General features: G+C 40.8%; 1 protein-coding gene across 1 annotated transcript in view; it reads right to left on the bottom strand.

The window, feature by feature from the left end:
- The window catches only part of ppp1r16b (protein phosphatase 1, regulatory subunit 16B), a 99382-nt gene that overhangs the window by 2637 nt on the left and 76902 nt on the right, over nt 1–19843 (bottom strand). Inside the window, exons 4-6 of the mRNA XM_072452621.1 lie at nt 14974–15119; nt 9570–9673; nt 3606–3730 (exon numbers count right to left, since the gene is read on the bottom strand). Coding sequence (XP_072308722.1) covers nt 3606–3730; nt 9570–9673; nt 14974–15119 — 375 coding nt within the window. The remainder of the gene's footprint in view (nt 1–3605; nt 3731–9569; nt 9674–14973; nt 15120–19843) is intronic.

Raw genomic sequence — 19843 nt, 5'->3', positions numbered from 1 at the left:
ATAATAGCTTTTTAAATAGGGGTGAAATGTGTGTCTTATAATGAATGTGTGAGACAGAACAGGATGAAAGTCTGTCAAGTTTACCTAGATGAAAGCCTAAGAGCATATATTTGTATATGAATAAGTATGATATTTATAGGTTTTATAAGTATATAAATGCAGATAAAAAAAATATGATATTGTGTATTCAAATGCTACATAAATGGAAATATCCTGCTTTCTAGTTCAATAAGTCTGATAAGGACAAACAATCTTCATGTTCATGTTTTTAAATACATCAGCAAATGACTTGTCTTGCATGTTCCCTGGATTGTCTTGATGTGTTCTCAAAGTAACTTTAGAATGGTTCTGCGAAAACGGCAGTTGTACACTTCTCTTTCTAGGCGTCTCAAATACACACGCAACTAAACACATTGGTCTGAGTTATACGTTTACTTAGTGTGTCTCTTCTTTTTCCTTTACTAAATGTATCTGATGACCAGCAGAGGCTGAAGAACCACATCCAATTACATTTCAACAGACGTATCCCACAAATAAAAATAGAAAAATAAAAATGTAAACAAAGAACGTGGGAGCTTCAAAACGACATATCGCCCGACGGCTTGATTTAACGCTCCTATAACTGTGTGAACGATGTAAAACGCAACGACTAGACCTCAAACAAACCGAGCGCCTTCCAGATCAGAGATTGGGCTCTGACTTTGCATCACCATCAAAGCACCAGCCGAGGGAATTAAGCTGCAGTTCACGGAGTTGGAAATCAAATGCCCGCGGCGCGTAGAGGCGTCGGCACATACTCACTGGGAGTGTTGTTTTAAATTTGATTTGTCACATTCTATAACTCGCGACAAAATGGGACCTCAACATTTAAAGGTCACCTATCTTTGCTCTCGCGGCTCGGGAGATTCAAACTTCTTTTGGAACGCGTTTAAGGTCCGCGGAGTCCCAAACTTGCAAAGACTGAACTTGATTGTAATTCGCTCAAATGTCAGTAACTGCTGGGCACAATTGTACTGGAAAGTGAAAATGTGGTATGGTAATGTGGGAAGCAGAGCAGGGTGAAGGAAACTGTTGCTAAAAAGAGATAAATATGTGCAAAAAAGATATGTATTTTAGGTGTAGAATAAGAAAAGGCACTTTGCATGGTGGATGTGGCGGCGCCTCGATAGAGACGCATTCAGAGGGAAACGGGCTTTTGTGATGTGGGAATTTTGCCACTTTTGGATTTAAAGGTTGAAGCCTTGGCATTTCAATTCTCAGGGTGCGTTCTATCTTCCTCACACACCCGGGACCTACCGGGGCGTGGGTTTCGTCAAACTTTTGTCGAAAGGCTTTTGAAATGTTGGCAGTGGAGTTCATTTTCGAGCCACCATTTTCTCTTTTTGAGCCGACGTCAGGAGGAGCTACACACTCGGAGACACGTATTTGGTTGACGTTGTAGTTTGAATTTCTCTCACTTAATTTCTACTATTTTAACAGTGTCATTATTATTCAAATGGTGGGTTTATTTGGGTTTCGCTGCTGCTGCTCTTTTAAAACGTACATTTTAACCCTTTTTTTAATCAACTCTTTTCCCCGTTCAAGCTTATACAAGTACTTTTCTACAGCGCCATCATTGATTTTAATCAGGCATGCTCCGGTTTTGCTTCATCGTGGCGCAGTGAAGATTAACAGGAGGGCACAAAGCACCATTAGACAATCTGTGCTAATACCTGGGGCTTTACTTGGTTATTTTGGGCTACTATCATTCCCCTGTCCCGCGACTTCCTCCCTCCAGCTGCAGCATAATCTCTCATACATAACAAAGAGCTCTTCTTACAGCGGCCCGGGTTTTGATCTGGCGCAGACAGCTGTGGTAACCTTGTGAAGGATGGATACACGTGTCTGCAGGTCGCTATGCAATTCGTATCGGGAAGAACCGCTTTGAATCCGGCAAAACAGTCACAACGATGCCGATTAATTGCATTCACAGTTTAATACAAATGTGTGGGTGATACCACAAGAAGAAGAGCGACTGTTTTAGGAGCTAATACGAGGGGTAGATTTTAATGATGTTTGTTTAGAATGAGATGGTTGAAATGCATCCTATAAAACTGAAAACTAGTTAGACATAAAAAGGCAACAGGTTTGTCTAAGATGTAATGATGGGTAGAGGTTAACAATCTACTGTATTTTCCGGACTATAAATCGCACCTTTTTTCATAGTTTTGGCCGGGATGCGACTTATATGTGATATTATTTGTTATTTTCACACTTGCAACCGCATTTCACACTCCAGTGCGACTTATTTATGTTTTTTTCTTCTCTATTATATATTTTTTGGCTGGTGCGACTTATACTCCGGTGCGACTTAAAGTCTGGAAAATACAGTATAATAAAGACTTTTTAAAAACGTGAAAATATGGCGTGTATATAAGACCTTTCTGTAATATTTTGAGCCTTATTCTGCTTGCTCTTTGCTGCTGTCTTTTATTTACCTTTTATCACATCCTATAAAATGTAATATTCACTATTAATCACAGGTTTATGTCATCATTACATAAAAAGCAATAGATGGCAGCTCCACAGAGGTGCTCTTCTTGATAGACCATTAGGTTCATAAGGACTGTCTAAATGCCTGATCGTCTCCAGAGGTTTTGTGGCTTAAAGAGAGCAAAGCAATATCTTTAATAAACACAGGCATTTACATAGTTTCCGCAGCAAAAAAAGACAGTGATGTTTCTTATTTTTGAGGCGAGGCACTGCAGGTGAAAAGTATTCATTTGAAACTTTTTCTCTATATTTTATTTTAGGGTATTAAGAGGGGATAATAACAACTGTTGTCCTTTTTTCCCTATATTTTTAATTGCCACATGTAGTGCAATAATAAGTCTGCGCTTGTGTCGAAGAAATAATAGATTAAATACCTTATAAGGCTGAGAACGTTGACACCATTGATCGCGGTCTGGCCTTTCGCCACTTGTCTGGGTTTAAATATGGCCCGTGGAGGGAAAATAATTGGACTCCTGCTATAGTGCATGGTTGATTCAATTTTAATTATTTTGTAACGCAACACCAATTAAAGTCTGAACAACAAGATTTAACTAGAGTCATCCTGGGTGCTTTTTACGTTTGCCAAACTTATACAACTGAGATCACCCCAAATCACACAAACAGGAAGTCCCTGTTCCAATGAGTATTTGCAGAAATCATTTCATGTTCTTTTCTTTGCCTTTAATGCGATGTTATTTTGCAGCTACAAGTCTTTCTCTTTTGCCATTTCCTTTTTTTATAATCTAGTGTCATTATTTACTTCCCGTGTAACATTATGTGTGATGAATGTGCTTTTAACGTCTTAAATGCATCCTCTTTTGGTCGATTTGAAATACCATAATAATTACCGAGGCACCATATTTCTCTGGCTCTTACTTTATGGCACACCTACAAAATGAAGGTCACCAAATACAATCTTTCTCCCTGTTTGAGCGTTTATCATTTCCTGAGGCACGATTACCTCCAGATATGTCTCTCACTTTATATAAACACTGGAAAAGGAGAGGCACTTCCTGTTGTTGGGACAATATTTCTGTCATAGTGAGAGATGGTGCTGGCTGTGTCAGACTTACCAGAGTGGCACCCTGGGAGTCCTGCTGGTTGACCTCCTCTTCCTGCCTCATCAGCGTCTGAATATCTCCCAGCATCCTCCGCTCCGACGAGGCCCGCGTCTCGTTGATCATCTCCTGTGTGATGCCTGTCCAGAAAATACAGGAATTTGTCATGTAAAATTTGCTACATATTGGAATTTAGATAATGTTGTGACATTTTTTTATTTTTTAAAACTTGTAAACCTTCAAATAAGTGTACATTTGACTGATTTTGAAGACACATTTCTGTTGGATTTTTGAAATTTGTCAATACTGCCCACCCCACGTCACATCTATTAAATTAACATGTATCAATTTAGTTCAAGAATATAGTATGTTGTTCCTTTTTTCATATTTTCTATGATGATAATTCCAATATTGTGCATTTTTAATAGTCTCAGCTGGAGGAAGCTAAACCCACACAAAAAAGCACTTTACTTTGAGCCTACATCACTGTTTGTTTTGTAATGAGAAAAAGATGAAAGATGCGTGTGTGTTGACCATAAAGCTACGCCCAGCCCTTCTCATGACGACTACATGAAAGTTGGTCATAGAAATAGAAGATGGAGCACGTACTAAAAAATAAGACGTGGTGTCTGACAGGCATCACCTCAAAGTGCATATTTTACTACAGCCAGAAAGTTGCAGCCTAAATCAGGAGGGGCGTCGCTGAAGGCAAAATCTCTGCTCCGTGTCCTTGTATCCAAAACCAGGCCCCTCAGTTCAATGTCACACTCCTGCCTCGGACACGGCACGGCTGACATGTGACGGCCGCGGGTTTTGATGGAGGTGACAGGGCGGTTCTGTCTATGAGCAGCTAAAGTGCTGTTTAGTGATGCATTCACAGCAAGTGCCACAGAAATCCAGCTTTGGCTGAGTTCAGTGACACTCCTCCAGGCAGCTAGTACTTTCCTAATACAGGCTTGTTTACTGCATGTTCAAGTTATCTACACAAGGTCCCTGCAGGATTTAGCAAACACACAATACATCAGCACATAATTTAAGAGTACAAGTTGGAAAACAACATAAAGAGTAAAACTTTCTCAAGGCTCACTTTTGACAAATGTGGTATAACAAGCGTTGTTCATTTTCCTGTCTGACGTGTTTGCACTTCAAAACAAGAAGCAGTTAGTTGTTGGTAGGCTTCAGTTAATGTTCAAGGGAAATATAGAAGCACGTATACCTATTGAGTCATACTTTTATATAATCTTATGTAATAACTTTAGTGTGATTTTGGTATTTGAGTGGTCGTTCTGTTGCATTTACTGCATTTGTTCTTAATAAACTTGTGCCTTTATTACAAAACCTAATAAGGACACATTTGTCTACTAGGGCAGGGTTTCTAACCATTTCAGGCCGGGACCCCCAAAAGGACTATTCAACCAACTTGCAACCCCCACTGTAGAATAATATTGAAAGTGGTAATAAAACGTGTTTAATATTATTTATTTGAATAGTGTATTGTGTTATTGACCTTAATTTAACAAAAAATATACAGTTTTATAAATATATATATATATATATATATATATATATATATATATATATATATATATATATATATATATATATATATATATATATATATATATATATATATATATATATATATATATAATACTGTGTCATATTGTTATTGTCAATTATTTCTTTAAATCATCTAGCGACCCCCACTTTGGGAACCACTGTACTATACAAACCCATCAACAAAACTGTAATGTGTGACACGCTGGAACAGGGAGTTCAAACTGGCTTAAACTCGATCACTATAACCCAAAAAGAAAGGGAGACATATTTTGTCAGTTGTGCTAAAAGAACAAATGAATCAAACAAAACATTCCAACTTTTATTGCCAAATCTGTTATGGATTTCACATGAAAAATAGCAATCAGTACTTAAAACTTGACTGGATTTCTAAATAATGATAACTTTTTACTTGTTATTCTGACTCATTTCTAGATATTTTTGGTGATTCATGCTAAATTATAAGTAAATGGAGTAATATGTAAACAAGAACTGCAACAATGAATCAAGGAATCAATACTAGTAGACTAAAAATGTAACTTATGTATGTATGTCTCCTTTAGTCTTAAACAACTTATCCCTTGTAGCATAATAGAGTTTAATATATTCCGGATTTCTCCTTCAGAATTGTGTGTGTGTGTGTGTGTGTGTGTGTGTGTGTGTGTGTGTGTGTGCGTGCGTGCGTGTGAGTGTGTTTTGTGCATAAGCTGTGTGCCAAGTCCTCTCCAACACAACAGCGCTGGGAACAGTGCAGGGGCAATTAGCAGCACCAGAGCCCACTTTGATCGCCTTCATAATCATTCTCCTCCTCGTCTGTACTCCTATCTGTATCGAGCGCAGCTACGCAGCCAATTGTAAACCGAGAAGCTCATTTTGTGCCGTTTTTACCCCCTCTTCAGCGGCGTTTGGCAGTCTGTGGGTGTTCAAACATGTCTAACATCCAGTTTACAACCCACATGAGCGGCGTCGTGTTCCCCATTTGCATTCTTAAAACTGTTAAAGGCACTGTTTACTGTTTACACAGTCGGATTAGCAAGGTTGTGTTATCCTCTCATTTATGTGGTTCTGCATGATGGAGAAGCTCACGGCCTTCATGCCATTTAGTTCACTGCATGCAACTCACTGACTTCTATCGACTAAGCGGCTATTTAATGTTAACGCGTAATGTTGTTGTTGTTGTTAATTGTCCACGCATAATGTACTTTACAACTTCATCAATTATTTGCAGGTAGCTTGCTATACTAACATACAAAGTGAATAGCTGTTGAAAACACTTGTACAGCAATTTCTGAGTTGTCATTTCCAGGAGACTGCAAAGGTACAAATGCACATGTGACTAAAGCAATATTCTGTTGTGGTAACGGTCTAGCAGAAGCTAAAGAAGCTGAAGGAACTTGCACATATTGGACTTGAAATCAGTTGGAAACAACTACACATGTTGGTAAGTACGTACTATTGTTACTTACTTAAAATATATATATATATATATATCCGCATTTATGTCACTTTGTTCACGCATGTGTTCCCTCAAAGGCAGAGTGAACCAACAAATAAACAAACAAACAATCAAACAACCAACCAAACAAACAAGCAAACAGACATAAGCATAAACAAACATATTTATTCAACTCTGAATCATTCTTGACAACAAAAAATATTGTAGGTATTACTTTTAGGGCAATTGATCAATTGATTAATTCATTCTAGTGTTGTTAAAATAATGTGAAAAAGATACTGTTAGTGTCAGACGGCTGTGCCAGTCAGAGGTGGATCAGAGTTTTATTTCAACTGAGCAGCAGTGTATGCTCAGGCCTGAATCTGAATCTATTAGGACTAAAAGAACGTCAAACACAGCAGAGTAGATCCCTCAAGTATCAGCACTAAGGCCACAAGGGGCGTTAAGTGCTTTTGGAGGTCACAACCCGGCTGTAATGTGTTCTTCAGTCTCGGACACCCAAGAGAGGAACACATCGACCTCTCATTAGGGAGAAAAAGACTCCAATAAAAACATGTGCAAAGGGGGCAACAGTATCGCCAATGTGTTTTTAAGTCATTAAATACTGAAATCTCCCATTTCCTTTTCAAAAAAGAAACATAATACGGATTTCAATTTTTGAATATTATGTGTCTGTGATTCAAAATGGTACAGAAACCTATGGATGAACTTGGCCATTTTCTGGTATTAATTTTCGTCTACAGTTCAAGTTATTGGCATTATTGGGGCTTCATTTGTTATTAAGCAAGTTAGTCTCTCCATGGCCTAGCACCAAAGTACATCTCAGACATGTTAGTGCCATATGAACCATCTCTGACTCTTGAGGACCTCAGGGACCGGCCTCCTGCTGGTGCCAGAGTCAGGACTAAACATGGACCGGCCTCCTGCTGGTGCCAGAGTCAGGACTAAACATGGACCGGCCTCCTGCTGGTGCCAGAGTCAGGACTAAACATGGACCGGCCTCCTGCTGGTGCCAGAGTCAGGACTAAACATGGACCGGCCTCCTGCTGGTGCCAGAGTCAGGACTAAACATGGACCGGCCTCCTGCTGGTGCCAGAGTCAGGACTAAACATGGACCGGCCTCCTGCTGGTGCCAGAGTCAGGACTAAACATGGGCCGGCCTCCTGCTGGTGCCAGAGTCAGGACTAAACATGGGCCGGCCTCCTGCTGGTGCCCAGAGTCAGGACTAAACATGGACCGGCCTCCTGCTGGTGCCAGAGTCAGGAATAAACATGGACCGGCCTCCTGCTGGTGCCCAGAGTCAGGACTAAACATGGACCGGCCTCCTGCTGGTGCCCAGAGTCAGGACTAACCATGGACCGGCCTCCTGCTGGTGCCAGAGTCAGGACTAAACATGGACCGGCCTCCTGCTGGTGCCAGAGTCAGGACTAAACATGGACCGGCCTCCTGCTGGTGCCAGAGTCAGGACTAAACATGGACCGGCCTCCTGCTGGTGCCAGAGTCAGGACTAAACATGGACCGGCCTCCTGCTGGTGCCAGAGTCAGGACTAAACATGGACCGGCCTCCTGCTGGTGCCAGAGTCAGGACTAAACATGGACCGGCCTCCTGCTGGTGCCAGAGTCAGGACTAAACATGGACCGGCCTCCTGCTGGTGCCAGAGTCAGGAATAAACATGGACCGGCCTCCTGCTGGTGCCAGAGTCAGGACTAAACATGGACCGGCCTCCTGCTGGTGCCCAGAGTCAGGACTAAACATGGACCGGCCTCCTGCTGGTGCCAGAGTCAGGACTAAACATGGACCGGCCTCCTGCTGGTGCCAGAGTCAGGACTAAACATGGACCGGCCTCCTGCTGGTGCCAGAGTCAGGACTAAACATGGACCGGCCTCCTGCTGGTGCCAGAGTCAGGAATAAACATGGACCGGCCTCCTGCTGGTGCCCAATGTCAGGACTAAACATGGACCGGCCTCCTGCTGGTGCCAGAGTCAGGACTAAACATGGACCGGCCTCCTGCTGGTGCCAGAGTCAGGACTAAACATGGACCGGCCTCCTGCTGGTGCCGAGGGTCAGGACTAAACATGGACCGGCCTCCTGCTGGTGCCAGAGTCAGGACTAAACATGGGCCGGCCTCCTGCTAGTGCCAGAGTCAGGACTAAACATGGACCGGCCTCCTGCTGGTGCCAGAGTCAGGACTAAACATGGACCGGCCTCCTGCTGGTGCCAGAGTCAGGACTAAACATGGACCGGCCTCCTGCTGGTGCAAGAGTCAGGACTAAACATGGACCGACCTCCTGCTGGTGCCAGAGTCAGGACTAAACATGGACCGGCCTCCTGCTGGTGCCAGAGTCAGGACTAAACATGGACCGGCCTCCTGCTGGTGCCAGAGTCAGGACTAAACATGGACCGACCTCCTGCTGGTGCCAGAGTCAGGACTAAACATGGACCGGCCTCCTGCTGGTGCCAGAGTCAGGACTAAACATGGACCGGCCTCCTGCTGGTGCCAGAGTCAGCAACATTCTTCCTGAAGATGTGAGACAGGCTTCTACTCTCACAATGTTCAAATCTAGGCTAAAAACATTTTAGCTGTGCATATGACTGAAATGATTTTATTTGCACTCTTCTTCTTTTATGTCTTTATTTGTTTTGTTATTTTAATGTTTGTTTCCTGTTGTGTGAAGCACTTTGAATTGTCTTGTGTATGAATTGTGCTCTACAAATAAACTTGCCTGGCCTTCTAATTGAGGGTTTGACTGCTTTTTTATGCCTTGCCATGATTTAACTTCACAAAAAGGGCAATAACCAAACCGCCTTGAAGAGAAGAAATCAAACATTTCCAAGTATTTGCAGATTCACAATTGGAGCTCTGGGTAAAACATAATCTCATTATTGCATCTGTCTACAGACAAATCCATGACTGATGTATTTAAAATAGACCGGGTTGTGTCCTCGGATGTCTCCACACTCTCACCTCTGTTGGCCATAGCAGTCTCAATGATGTCCAGTGTCGGGTCGTCCTCACAAAGGTCGTAGGGCATGTTTCCATCAGAGTTGACTGCCAGGAGGTCGGCACCGCTGCAGGGCACAAGGATGTAAAGGTGCTCGTTTACTTTGGATCGTTGTCCCAGTGATATCTTAAATACCTAAAAATGTGATTGCCGTCCCACTTGAGTTCAGAACTATGCATTTGGGCCTCAAAACCCCAGACATGGAAACAATAAATGGATACCTTTGGAGCTGCATCACAAAAAAATCAAGGACTGGACCGACATTATAATTGACATTAAAAAAAAAACTATGAAAATTAATGTAATACAAATGTAATAACCTGGCACCGCCAGATTGATATGTGCATCACTCTGACTTGAGCTCTACACAATATCGATCTGGACCAGCTCTCGATGAAAGCAGTCAGGGAAAGGCGGATCGTCATGACGAATATTTGAATCTGATTGGTCAACGAGTCACACATCGTGTTTGTTTAAGTTTGAAGGGCTCAAATTCAACAGCACGAGCCCAAACAGATGGATTCTCAAGAGTTTGTGAAACAAATATTGTTAGAATTCATCTGGCAAGAGCCAGGTTACAAATGTATTAGACTTTAGAGCAAATTATGAACAGTTATGCCGGACTACATTTTTAGGACTATACTACTGTCTGTATGCTCTCTCTTTTTGGTTCAGTGATACTTTTATGTTCATAATATTTTATATTGTTTGAAAAACTGAATAGAATTAAATGATAAAAAGATGATTTGTTTATTACGTTATAATATATAGAGTATGGGTAAATATAAGTTATCAGGATGTGGTTTATTGTCTTATTTAAACCATGATTATACTGTGACTTCGCAAATGTCCTGCCTATGATATTTTTAGTTCAGACATCTCCATATCTCCAATGGCCCAATACATTTACACATTTACAAGAACTTTGCTTTAGTTAGTTTTTATTGATCAATAGATAGTAGAACATTTGGACAAAGGTTGTGGAAAGTCATCATAAATAGGTAATTGAGTCCTGATAGTAGTAGACAACTCGAGTTAATCAGTCGTTGTCATGCATATAATGCCTAGAGCTGATTCAATTAGTCAGTAGACAAGTCCTGCATGTCAAATAGCAGCAGTATATAAAATAAAAAAGGTTCACTTTTATATAGCGCTTTTCTCCCGTCAAGGCTCTCTTTACATTAAGGAACCAGTCACCCATTCACACACAATAACACACACCAGTTGTTCGCAGACACTGGGGGTGAGTCGGGGTGACTTAAATTCATATACTGCACTTGTGGCTATCTCAGAAAATGGAATTGTAATTGTCATTGTAATTAAACCCTCTTTAAGCAGCAGCTTATGTGCCTGTGGAAAAACAGGGTCATTTTTATTGAACCGTGAACTGCATCAACACAAATACGACACGTATATTATTTAAAATGTGATTACAAGTCCTCAGGCCAAAGTTAATTTAATATGTTTGCTTAATGCGTGCTGTCACTCTGATAAGAACAGCAACGCTCTCATAACGTTCCCTTCACAGCTATAAAATGTAAAGAATTATTAGTACTGCCAAACACAACAATGTTCACTGTTCCCTCTATTTGAAGCCTTGATATCTCTGTGTTGTGCTGCTGTGCATTGTAGAAGTATCTGCAGCGAATAACTTAAAATAGTATAATTGTATGATTTGTCTTACACAAAACATATGTTCTTACTTATTTATCCAGTAAACTAGAGCCTAACCCAGTCCAGGCCATTAAATCTGTCCGGCTTCTGAGACAATGAAAGTTTCTGTGTGTGTGTGTGTGTGTATTGTGTGTGTTTGTATTGTGTGTGTTTGTATTGTGTGTGTGTGTGTGTATTGTGTGTGTTTGTATTGTGTGTTTGTATTGTGTGTTTGTATTGTGTGTGTGTGTGTGTGTTTGTATTGTGTGTGTGTGTGTGTATTGTGTGTGTTTGTATTGTGTGTTTGTATTGTGTGTTTGTATTGTGTGTGTGTGTGTGTGTGTGTTTGTATTGTGTGTGTGTGTGTGTGTGTATTGTGTGTGTTTGTATTTTGTGTGTGTGTGTGTGTTTGTGTGTTTGTGTGTATTGTGTGTGTTTGTATTGTGTGTGTTTGTATTGTGTGTGTGTGTGTGTATTGTGTGTGTTTGTATTGTGTGTTTGTATTGTGTGTGTGTGTGTGTGTTTGTATTGTGTGTGTGTGTGTGTGTGTTTGTAGTGTGTGTGTTTGTAGTGTGTGTGTGTTTGTAGTGTGTGTGTTTGTGTGTTTGTAGTGTGTGTGTGTTTGTGTGTTTGTAGTGTGTGTGTGTTTGTAGTGTGTGTGTTTGTAGTGTGTGTGTATTGTGTGTTTGTAGTGTGTGTGTTTGTGTGTTTGTAGTGTGTGTGTGTTTGTAGTGTGTGTGTATTGTGTGTTTCTAGTGTGTGTGTGTGTTTGTAGTGTGTGCGTTTGTGTGTTTGTAGTGTGTGTGTGTTTGTAGTGTGTGTGTGTGTGTGTTTGTAGTGTGTGTGTGTTTGTAGTGTGTGTGTTTGTGTGTTTGTAGTGTGTGTGTGTTTGTAGTGTGTGTGTGTGTTTGTGTGTTTGTAGTGTGTGTGTGTTTGTAGTGTGTGTGTATTGTGTGTTTGTAGTGTGTGTGTGTATTGTGTGTTTGTAGTGTGTGTGTATTGTGTGTTTGTAGTGTGTGTGTATTGTGTGTTTGTAGTGTGTGTGTGTGTTTGTAGTGTGTGTGTATTGTGTGTTTGTAGTGTGTGTGTGTGTTTGTAGTGTGTGTGTATTGTGTGTTTGTAGTGTGTGTGTATTGTGTGTTTGTAGTGTGTGTGTGTGTTTGTTGTGTGTGTGTGTGTGTGTTTGTAGTGTGTGTTTGTAGTGTGTGTGTTTGTGTGTTTATAGTGTGTGTGTTTGTGTGTTTATAGTGTGTGTGTATTGTGTGTTTATAGTGTGTGTGTGTTTGTAGTGTGTGTGTATTGTGTGTTTGTAGTGTGTGTGTGTGTTTGTAGTGTGTGTGTGTGTGTGTGTTTGTAGTGTGTGTGTTTGTGTGTGTGTAGTGTGTGTGTGTTTGTAGTGTGTGTGTGTGTTTGTAGTGTGTGTGTGTTTGTGTGTTTGTAGTGTGTGTGTGTTTGTAGTGTGTGTGTATTGTGTGTTTGTAGTGTGTGTGTATTGTGTGTTTGTAGTGTGTGTGTGTTTGTAGTGTGTGTGTGTGTGTGTGTGTGTTTGTAGTGTGTGTGTGTGTGTGTGTGTAGTGTGTGTGTTTGTGTGTTTGTAGTGTGTGTGTATTGTGTGTTTGTAGTGTTTGTGTGTTTGTAGTGTGTGTGTATTGTGTGTTTGTAGTGTGTGTGTGTTTGTAGTGTGTGTGTTTGTAGTGTGTGTGTGTTTGTAGTGTGTGTGTTTGTAGTGTGTGTGTATTGTGTGTTTGTAGTGTGTGTGTGTAGTGTGTGTGTATTGTGTGTTTGTAATGTGTGTGTGTTTGTAGTGTGTGTGTGTTTGTAGTGTGTGTGTATTGTGTGTTTGTAGTGTGTGTGTGTTTGTAGTGTGTGTGTTTGTGTGTTTGTAGTGTGTATGTGTTTGTAGTGTGTGTGTATTGTGTGTTTGTAGTGTGTGTGTGTTTGTAGTGTGTGTGTTTGTGTGTTTGTAGTGTGTGTGTGTTTGTAGTGTGTGTGTTTGTGTGTTTGTAGTGTGTGTGTTTGTGTGTCTGTAGTGTGTGTGTGTATTGTGTGTTTGTAGTGTGTGTGTGTGTTTGTAGTGTGTGTGTTTGTGTGTTTGTAGTGTGTGTGTGTTTGTAGTGTGTGTGTATTGTGTGTTTGTAGTGTGTGTGTATTGTGTGTTTGTAGTGTGTGTGTGTTTGTAGTGTATTGTGTGTGTGTGTTTGTAGTGTGTGTGTATTGTGTGTTTGTAGTGTGTGTGTATTGTGTGTTTGTAGTGTGTGTGTGTTTGTAGTGTATTGTGTGTGTGTGTTTGTAGTGTGTGTGTATTGTGTGTTTGTAGTGTGTGTGTGTTTGTAGTGTATTGTGTGTGTGTGTTTGTAGTGTGTGTGTATTGTGTGTTTGTAGTGTGTGTGTGTTTGTAGTGTATTGTGTGTGTGTGTTTGTAGTGTGTGTGTATTGTGTGTGTGTGTTTGTAGTGTGTGTGTATTGTGTGTGTGTGTTTGTAGTGTGTGTGTATTGTGTGTGTGTGTTTGTAGTGTGTGTGTATTGTGTGTGTGTGTTTGTAGTGTGTGTGTATTGTGTGTGTGTGTTTGTAGTGTGTGTGTATTGTGTGTGTGTGTTTGTAGTGTGTGTGTATTGTGTGTGTGTGTTTGTAGTGTGTGTGTATTGTGTGTGTGTGTTTGTAGTGTGTGTGTATTGTGTGTGTGTGTTTGTAGTGTGTGTGTATTGTGTGTGTGTGTTTGTAGTGTGTGTGTATTGTGTGTGTGTGTTTGTAGTGTGTGTGTATTGTGTGTGTGTGTGTTTGTAGTGTGTGTGTGTTTGTAGTGTGTGTGTATTGTGTGTTTGTAGTGTGTGTGTGTTTGTAGTGTATTGTGTGTGTGTGTTTGTAGTGTGTGTGTATTGTGTGTTTGTGGTGTGTGTGTGTTTGTAGTGTATTGTGTGTGTGTGTTTGTAGTGTGTGTGTATTGTGTGTGTGTGTTTGTAGTGTGTGTGTATTGTGTGTGTGTGTTTGTAGTGTGTGTGTATTGTGTGTGTGTGTTTGTAGTGTGTGTGTATTGTGTGTGTGTGTTTGTAGTGTGTGTGTATTGTGTGTGTGTTTGTAGTGTGTGTGTATTGTGTGTGTGTGTTTGTAGTGTGTGTGTATTGTGTGTGTGTGTTTGTAGTGTGTGTGTATTGTGTGTGTGTGTTTGTAGTGTGTGTGTATTGTGTGTTTGTGGTGTGTGTGTGTTTGTAGTGTATTGTGTGTGTGTGTTTGTAGTGTGTGTGTATTGTGTGTGTGTGTTTGTAGTGTGTGTGTATTGTGTGTGTGTGTTTGTAGTGTGTGTGTATTGTGTGTGTGTGTTTGTAGTGTGTGTGTATTGTGTGTTTGTGGTGTGTGTGTGTTTGTAGTGTATTGTGTGTGTGTGTTTGTAGTGTGTGTGTATTGTGTGTGTGTGTTTGTAGTGTGTGTGTATTGTGTGTGTGTGTTTGTAGTGTGTGTGTATTGTGTGTGTGTGTTTGTAGTGTGTGTGTATTGTGTGTGTGTGTTTGTAGTGTGTGTGTATTGTGTGTTTGTGGTGTGTGTGTGTTTGTAGTGTATTGTGTGTGTGTGTGTGTTTGTAGTGTGTGTGTATTGTGTGTGTGTGTTTGTAGTGTGTGTGTATTGTGTGTGTGTGTTTGTAGTGTGTGTGTATTGTGTGTGTGTGTTTGTAGTGTGTGTGTATTGTGTGTGTGTGTTTGTAGTGTGTGTTCCCTCACTGTGAAACGAGGATCTTGACGAGGCCGGCGTGGCCACAGGTGGCAGCAGCGTGCAGAGGTGTCCACAGCTCATTGTCCTGAGCGTTCACGCTGGCTCCTCGCTCCAGAAGGATCTTCACCATCTCCTCGTAGTTATCTATACAGCACTGAAGAGAAGAGAGACAAAGATGAATATTAGTGTGGACACAAATAGTGATATCTGTGATAATAGTGTGTCTGTGTCGGGGTAGTAATAAAATGAATACATAATAAAGGGGATTTATTGTGCAAATATCGTCTTTAATGACATATTAACCTTGTCACAATGACGTTTCCTCATCATTCGTTTATTCAAAGTTGTATTTTGATTGTTCCATGCATGTTTGAGTAATCCTGTATTCTCCTGCAACTTTGGCTCAGACGCTTTGAAAAGTCCCGTTTCCCCCCTGTCCCCGCCCACATCCTCGTACTCGGACTCTGAGTGACACATATAAGTTCTAAAAATGTCTCATAGCCACTTTTCTAAAACAAAAACATGTAAATGACAATCTGCTGCTCGTTACAGTGAAATGTCACTATGACGTTCAGCAGTTTTGAACAGGAAGTCAATGGACCTGTTTCTATTACCAAGACATTTTAGATCAAAGTTGTGTTTTACAATGAACAGAATGTAAAATGACCTGCTAAGTACCTTGAAAGAAGCATAACTATAACTTGAATCAGAAGGAATGAGGCTTCTCATTATTATTGGTTTAACAGGCCCTCTACAGGGCCCTTGTACGACAGCTTCAAAATCAAACAGTGACCCCTCCTCGGTTACCTCGCTACCTGTAAAGACTGAAGCATGAAATATGATAATGAAATGACTTTTGATGAGAAAACTGTCATTGTAAATAGCGAGCATGTGTTTAAAATAACAAAGGCAACAATCAGAAAGGGGCTTGGTTGAGTAGTCGCCCTAATCTTTGTCATCAGTTTAAGAAAAAACAGAATTAGTCGTCGTCAGCGGCAGCAGCAGCAGACGAGAGGTGCATGAAACGACTCTGCTTTAATAACATAAGGCAACAGGCTACACCCCGACCGTAAGCCCAAACGCTGAAGGAGAGGCTTTGTTGATGTGAGCGTGATTATAGGCTGAGGAGCAGGAAGAAGAATTTGAATGTGAAAGCTGCAGAGCCATGAAGCTGTTAGAAGATAAGGACGACTGGTTAGGCAAGTAGCACCACAGCATCATGTGCCGTAAGACTTGTAAGACACAAACATAGAAGCGCAGATGTATACATTCTTTTCTATAATCGCACAATGTTGGATATCATGACATAAAACGATGACGAGGCTAAAGCTGAAAGTAATAGTAGTAGTAGTAGTAGTAGTAGTAGTAGTAGTTGTAGTTGTTGTAGTTCAGTGGTAAATTCTCTTCATGCCATTCGAGTGTCGTTCTTACAACTACAAGGGCTGAACGATATTGGAAATGATTGTTAAGAACTGCAATAGCTATATTATTGTGATATTTGAATATACTTTTTGATACAATAATTTCAGTTAATGTATTAATCAAACTCTGTCAAAATAAAAGCTTTAAAGACAAGTCTTGACTATAACCAGACTAATGTAGACTGGATAAGGAAAATGATGATGAATCCAACCGTAAAAGCAGGAGGTTTGGAGCAGAGAACATACTTTTGAGGGAGAAATTTGACTGTTTGTAATGAATTGCAATGATGAAACAATTTTTAAAGCATTTTTGTTTTACTTTAATAAAATACAATAAAAAAGTCAAATTAAAAAATTGTGCTTGGTCAATATGAGGGGTACAGGCCCTACAATGTGGGTAATTATTTCAACAACCTAAATGACAGAGACAGTTTGTCATTTATTTCTTTATACCAGCTCACTGCCGGAGGACTTTTCATTATTTAATGATGCATTTACCGAGAAAACCTTACAACTAACACAATGTTTACTTATTCATCACGGCGTGTTTGTAGGGCTGGTGGAGCATGTAAATGATGCCAATGAGATACTTTCCATGCCCTGCAGTTGTTTTTCAAAAGCAAACCATTTAATCTCATCCCTTACATCCTGCTTTCTCCTGCAACTAAACAAGGATTGAAATAACATGTAAAATATCAACATTTCTGCCCTTTTTAAACCACCATATCACTGGTTAAAAATAACTCGAGTGCATTATTTGGGCAGTTTTTAGACTAATGCTGACACAGTGAGATAAGGCAGCTGCCGGGACTACGTGTGGAGAACAGGCATTAATGTACGAGTCTAGAAAGGAAATGAAATTACTGCACAGATGCTCGGGATAGATAGTACAGAGACAGACAAGAGGTGAAAGAGATGCACAAAAACAAGTTGAAAACGGCATGTCCTGGAACACATTTAATTGAAAAAAAAAAGTGTCTGTCAAATCCAATGTGATCTCTGAGGTGTTCTCATGATAGCTGCTACTTAAAATGACTGCAAGCACATTAATGGACATATGTGTCTGCTATTTACAAACAGGGAACAACAGCAAACAAGTATCATCATCTTAAACTTGTTTTTTGATCAAGATTAAGAATGCTAAATATATTACATCTGTGACAGGAGACGTATTAACAAATGTGAGCCTTGTACAACTAGGTTTGTTTAGAATAATGATACAGACTGAACACACACACACACACGCACAAACACACAAACACACACACACACACAAACACACAAACACACACACGCGCGCACGCGCACACACACACACACGCACGCACACACACACACACACACACACAAACACACACAAACACACACACGCACACACACACGCACGCACGCACACACACACACGCACGCACAAACACACACGCACGCACAAACACACAAACACGCACACACACACACGCACGCACGCGCGCGCACACACACACACGCACACACACGCGCACGCACACACACACGAACATACGCACACACACACACACACACCACACACGCGCACAAACACACACATACACACAGACACACACACGCACGCACAACACACACACACACACACACACACGCACGCACGCGCGCGCACACACACACACGCACACACACGCGCACGCACACACACACGAACATACGCACACACACACACACACACCACACACGCGCACAAACACACACATACACACAGACACACACACGCACGCACAAACACACACACACACACACAGACACACACGCACACACACACGAACATACGCACACGCGCACACACACACGCGCGCGCACACACACGCGCACAAACACACACACACACACATACACACAGACACACACACACGCACACACACACACACACGAGACAGGGACTTCTCAGTGCACATACTTTCAAATCATTACTTAGTTCAGTGGCATAGTCTCTGTGGTAACTATCTATACTAATTTTACAGTAAAGAATCTTTTTTTTTTTTTTTTTTAAGTTGAAAATTACAGGAAGTAGAGCTGAATTCTGAAGTAGAGCTGAATTCTGAATCCCTCTGTCTACATAAGCGACATTTTATAAAAAATGCAGGGACAAAATATGCACAACTGACACATTTTGGCAATTTAAACAAATATTTAATAAAATAAACGTTGTCACATATTTTTGTCAAACCACGACTTTTGTGTGATTTATCTGGATGTTAGCCCTTGTAATATGGGTTTTTGTTTTGAGTGTGTGTTTTTCATCAATTGTGCATTTTAGAGGTGCACTATGTAACAGTAACACTATGTAACTGTCACCAGATCGTCTTGTTCGATTTACCTGAAAATTAATAGCATTCATTTGTTTCCATGGAGACGAGCAGGTGACGCCATGAGGCCATGTTACAGGTCTGTGGAAAGGTGGCCCAGCCACCGTTTTTCAATGAAAACATCTGTATTCTAATATGGCGACATAAACAAGTTTAATGCACGACTGTGGATCATAAAAATGTGGAACGGGTAAAGCATAACATCTCCAGAGACAAACCATAAAACTGGAGTGTTCCTAAATTCTTTGCATCCTAAATGGGTGTTGATGAGATACAGTCTAATTAGCAGTGAGAGCTTTTGAAAGAGCAACACCAATTAAAACGGTTGCACCTGGAGTCTCACACACCCGAGTGTCTGAGACCTTCTGGAGACGCCAAAGCAGAATGGAGAAGAGATGACTCTATTAGTGTCGACTTCCCCTGTCGATAAGTTCAGCACAAATGATTCACTCTAAAAGCACAAAAGCATGACTCAAACATGAACTTATGTGGCCATTTTCATCGGCACATTTAGAGGGATCGTAGATGTGTCAAACACCTCAATAAGACGGTAAAGGACCCGCCAACTGCTTGTCTTCATGATGATGTTAGTGTATGTGTGTAACTGAATAAAAACATGATTGACTCACTTAATGCCGTACCAAGAAAAGCACAAATGGAGACGAGGAAGTGACCAAAAAAGTTCCATAGTGCGCTTCATGTTCAAATAAGGCTTTTCGATCGACAACATATTTTGGTTCGAAGAGACTGTTTTGATAGAGGGGTGTTATGGAATCTTTTTTAACACTGAGTTACACTTTACTGATGGCTTTTATAAGACAGGCAGCGAAATAGATGAGGGTCCAGGCCCCGCGGGCACAGGGTTTAAATTTGGAGGGGGCCCCTCTAAAAGAAGATTTAAAAAGTAAGGCCCTAGTTATTCTATTACTTGGTTTACGGATTTTTGAATGAAATAAATTGAACAGGTGGGCGAAATATAAATATAATTTAATTATATTTCAAAAGATTTTTTCTTCTGGGTTTTCCCAAAACGGACCACTGTAAGTCTGTGTAATTTACACTCTAAATTACACAGAATTACACAGAAATCACACTTCTAGGTGTTCAGCCTTAGTCAC

This window comes from Eucyclogobius newberryi, unplaced genomic scaffold (assembly GCF_026437365.1).
Source record: "Eucyclogobius newberryi isolate DKJ021-1_F unplaced genomic scaffold, fEucNew1.0.hap1 SCAF_19, whole genome shotgun sequence".
Taxonomy (NCBI): domain Eukaryota; kingdom Metazoa; phylum Chordata; class Actinopteri; order Gobiiformes; family Gobiidae; genus Eucyclogobius; species Eucyclogobius newberryi.
This window is presented reverse-complemented; position numbering and strand designations above follow the sequence as displayed.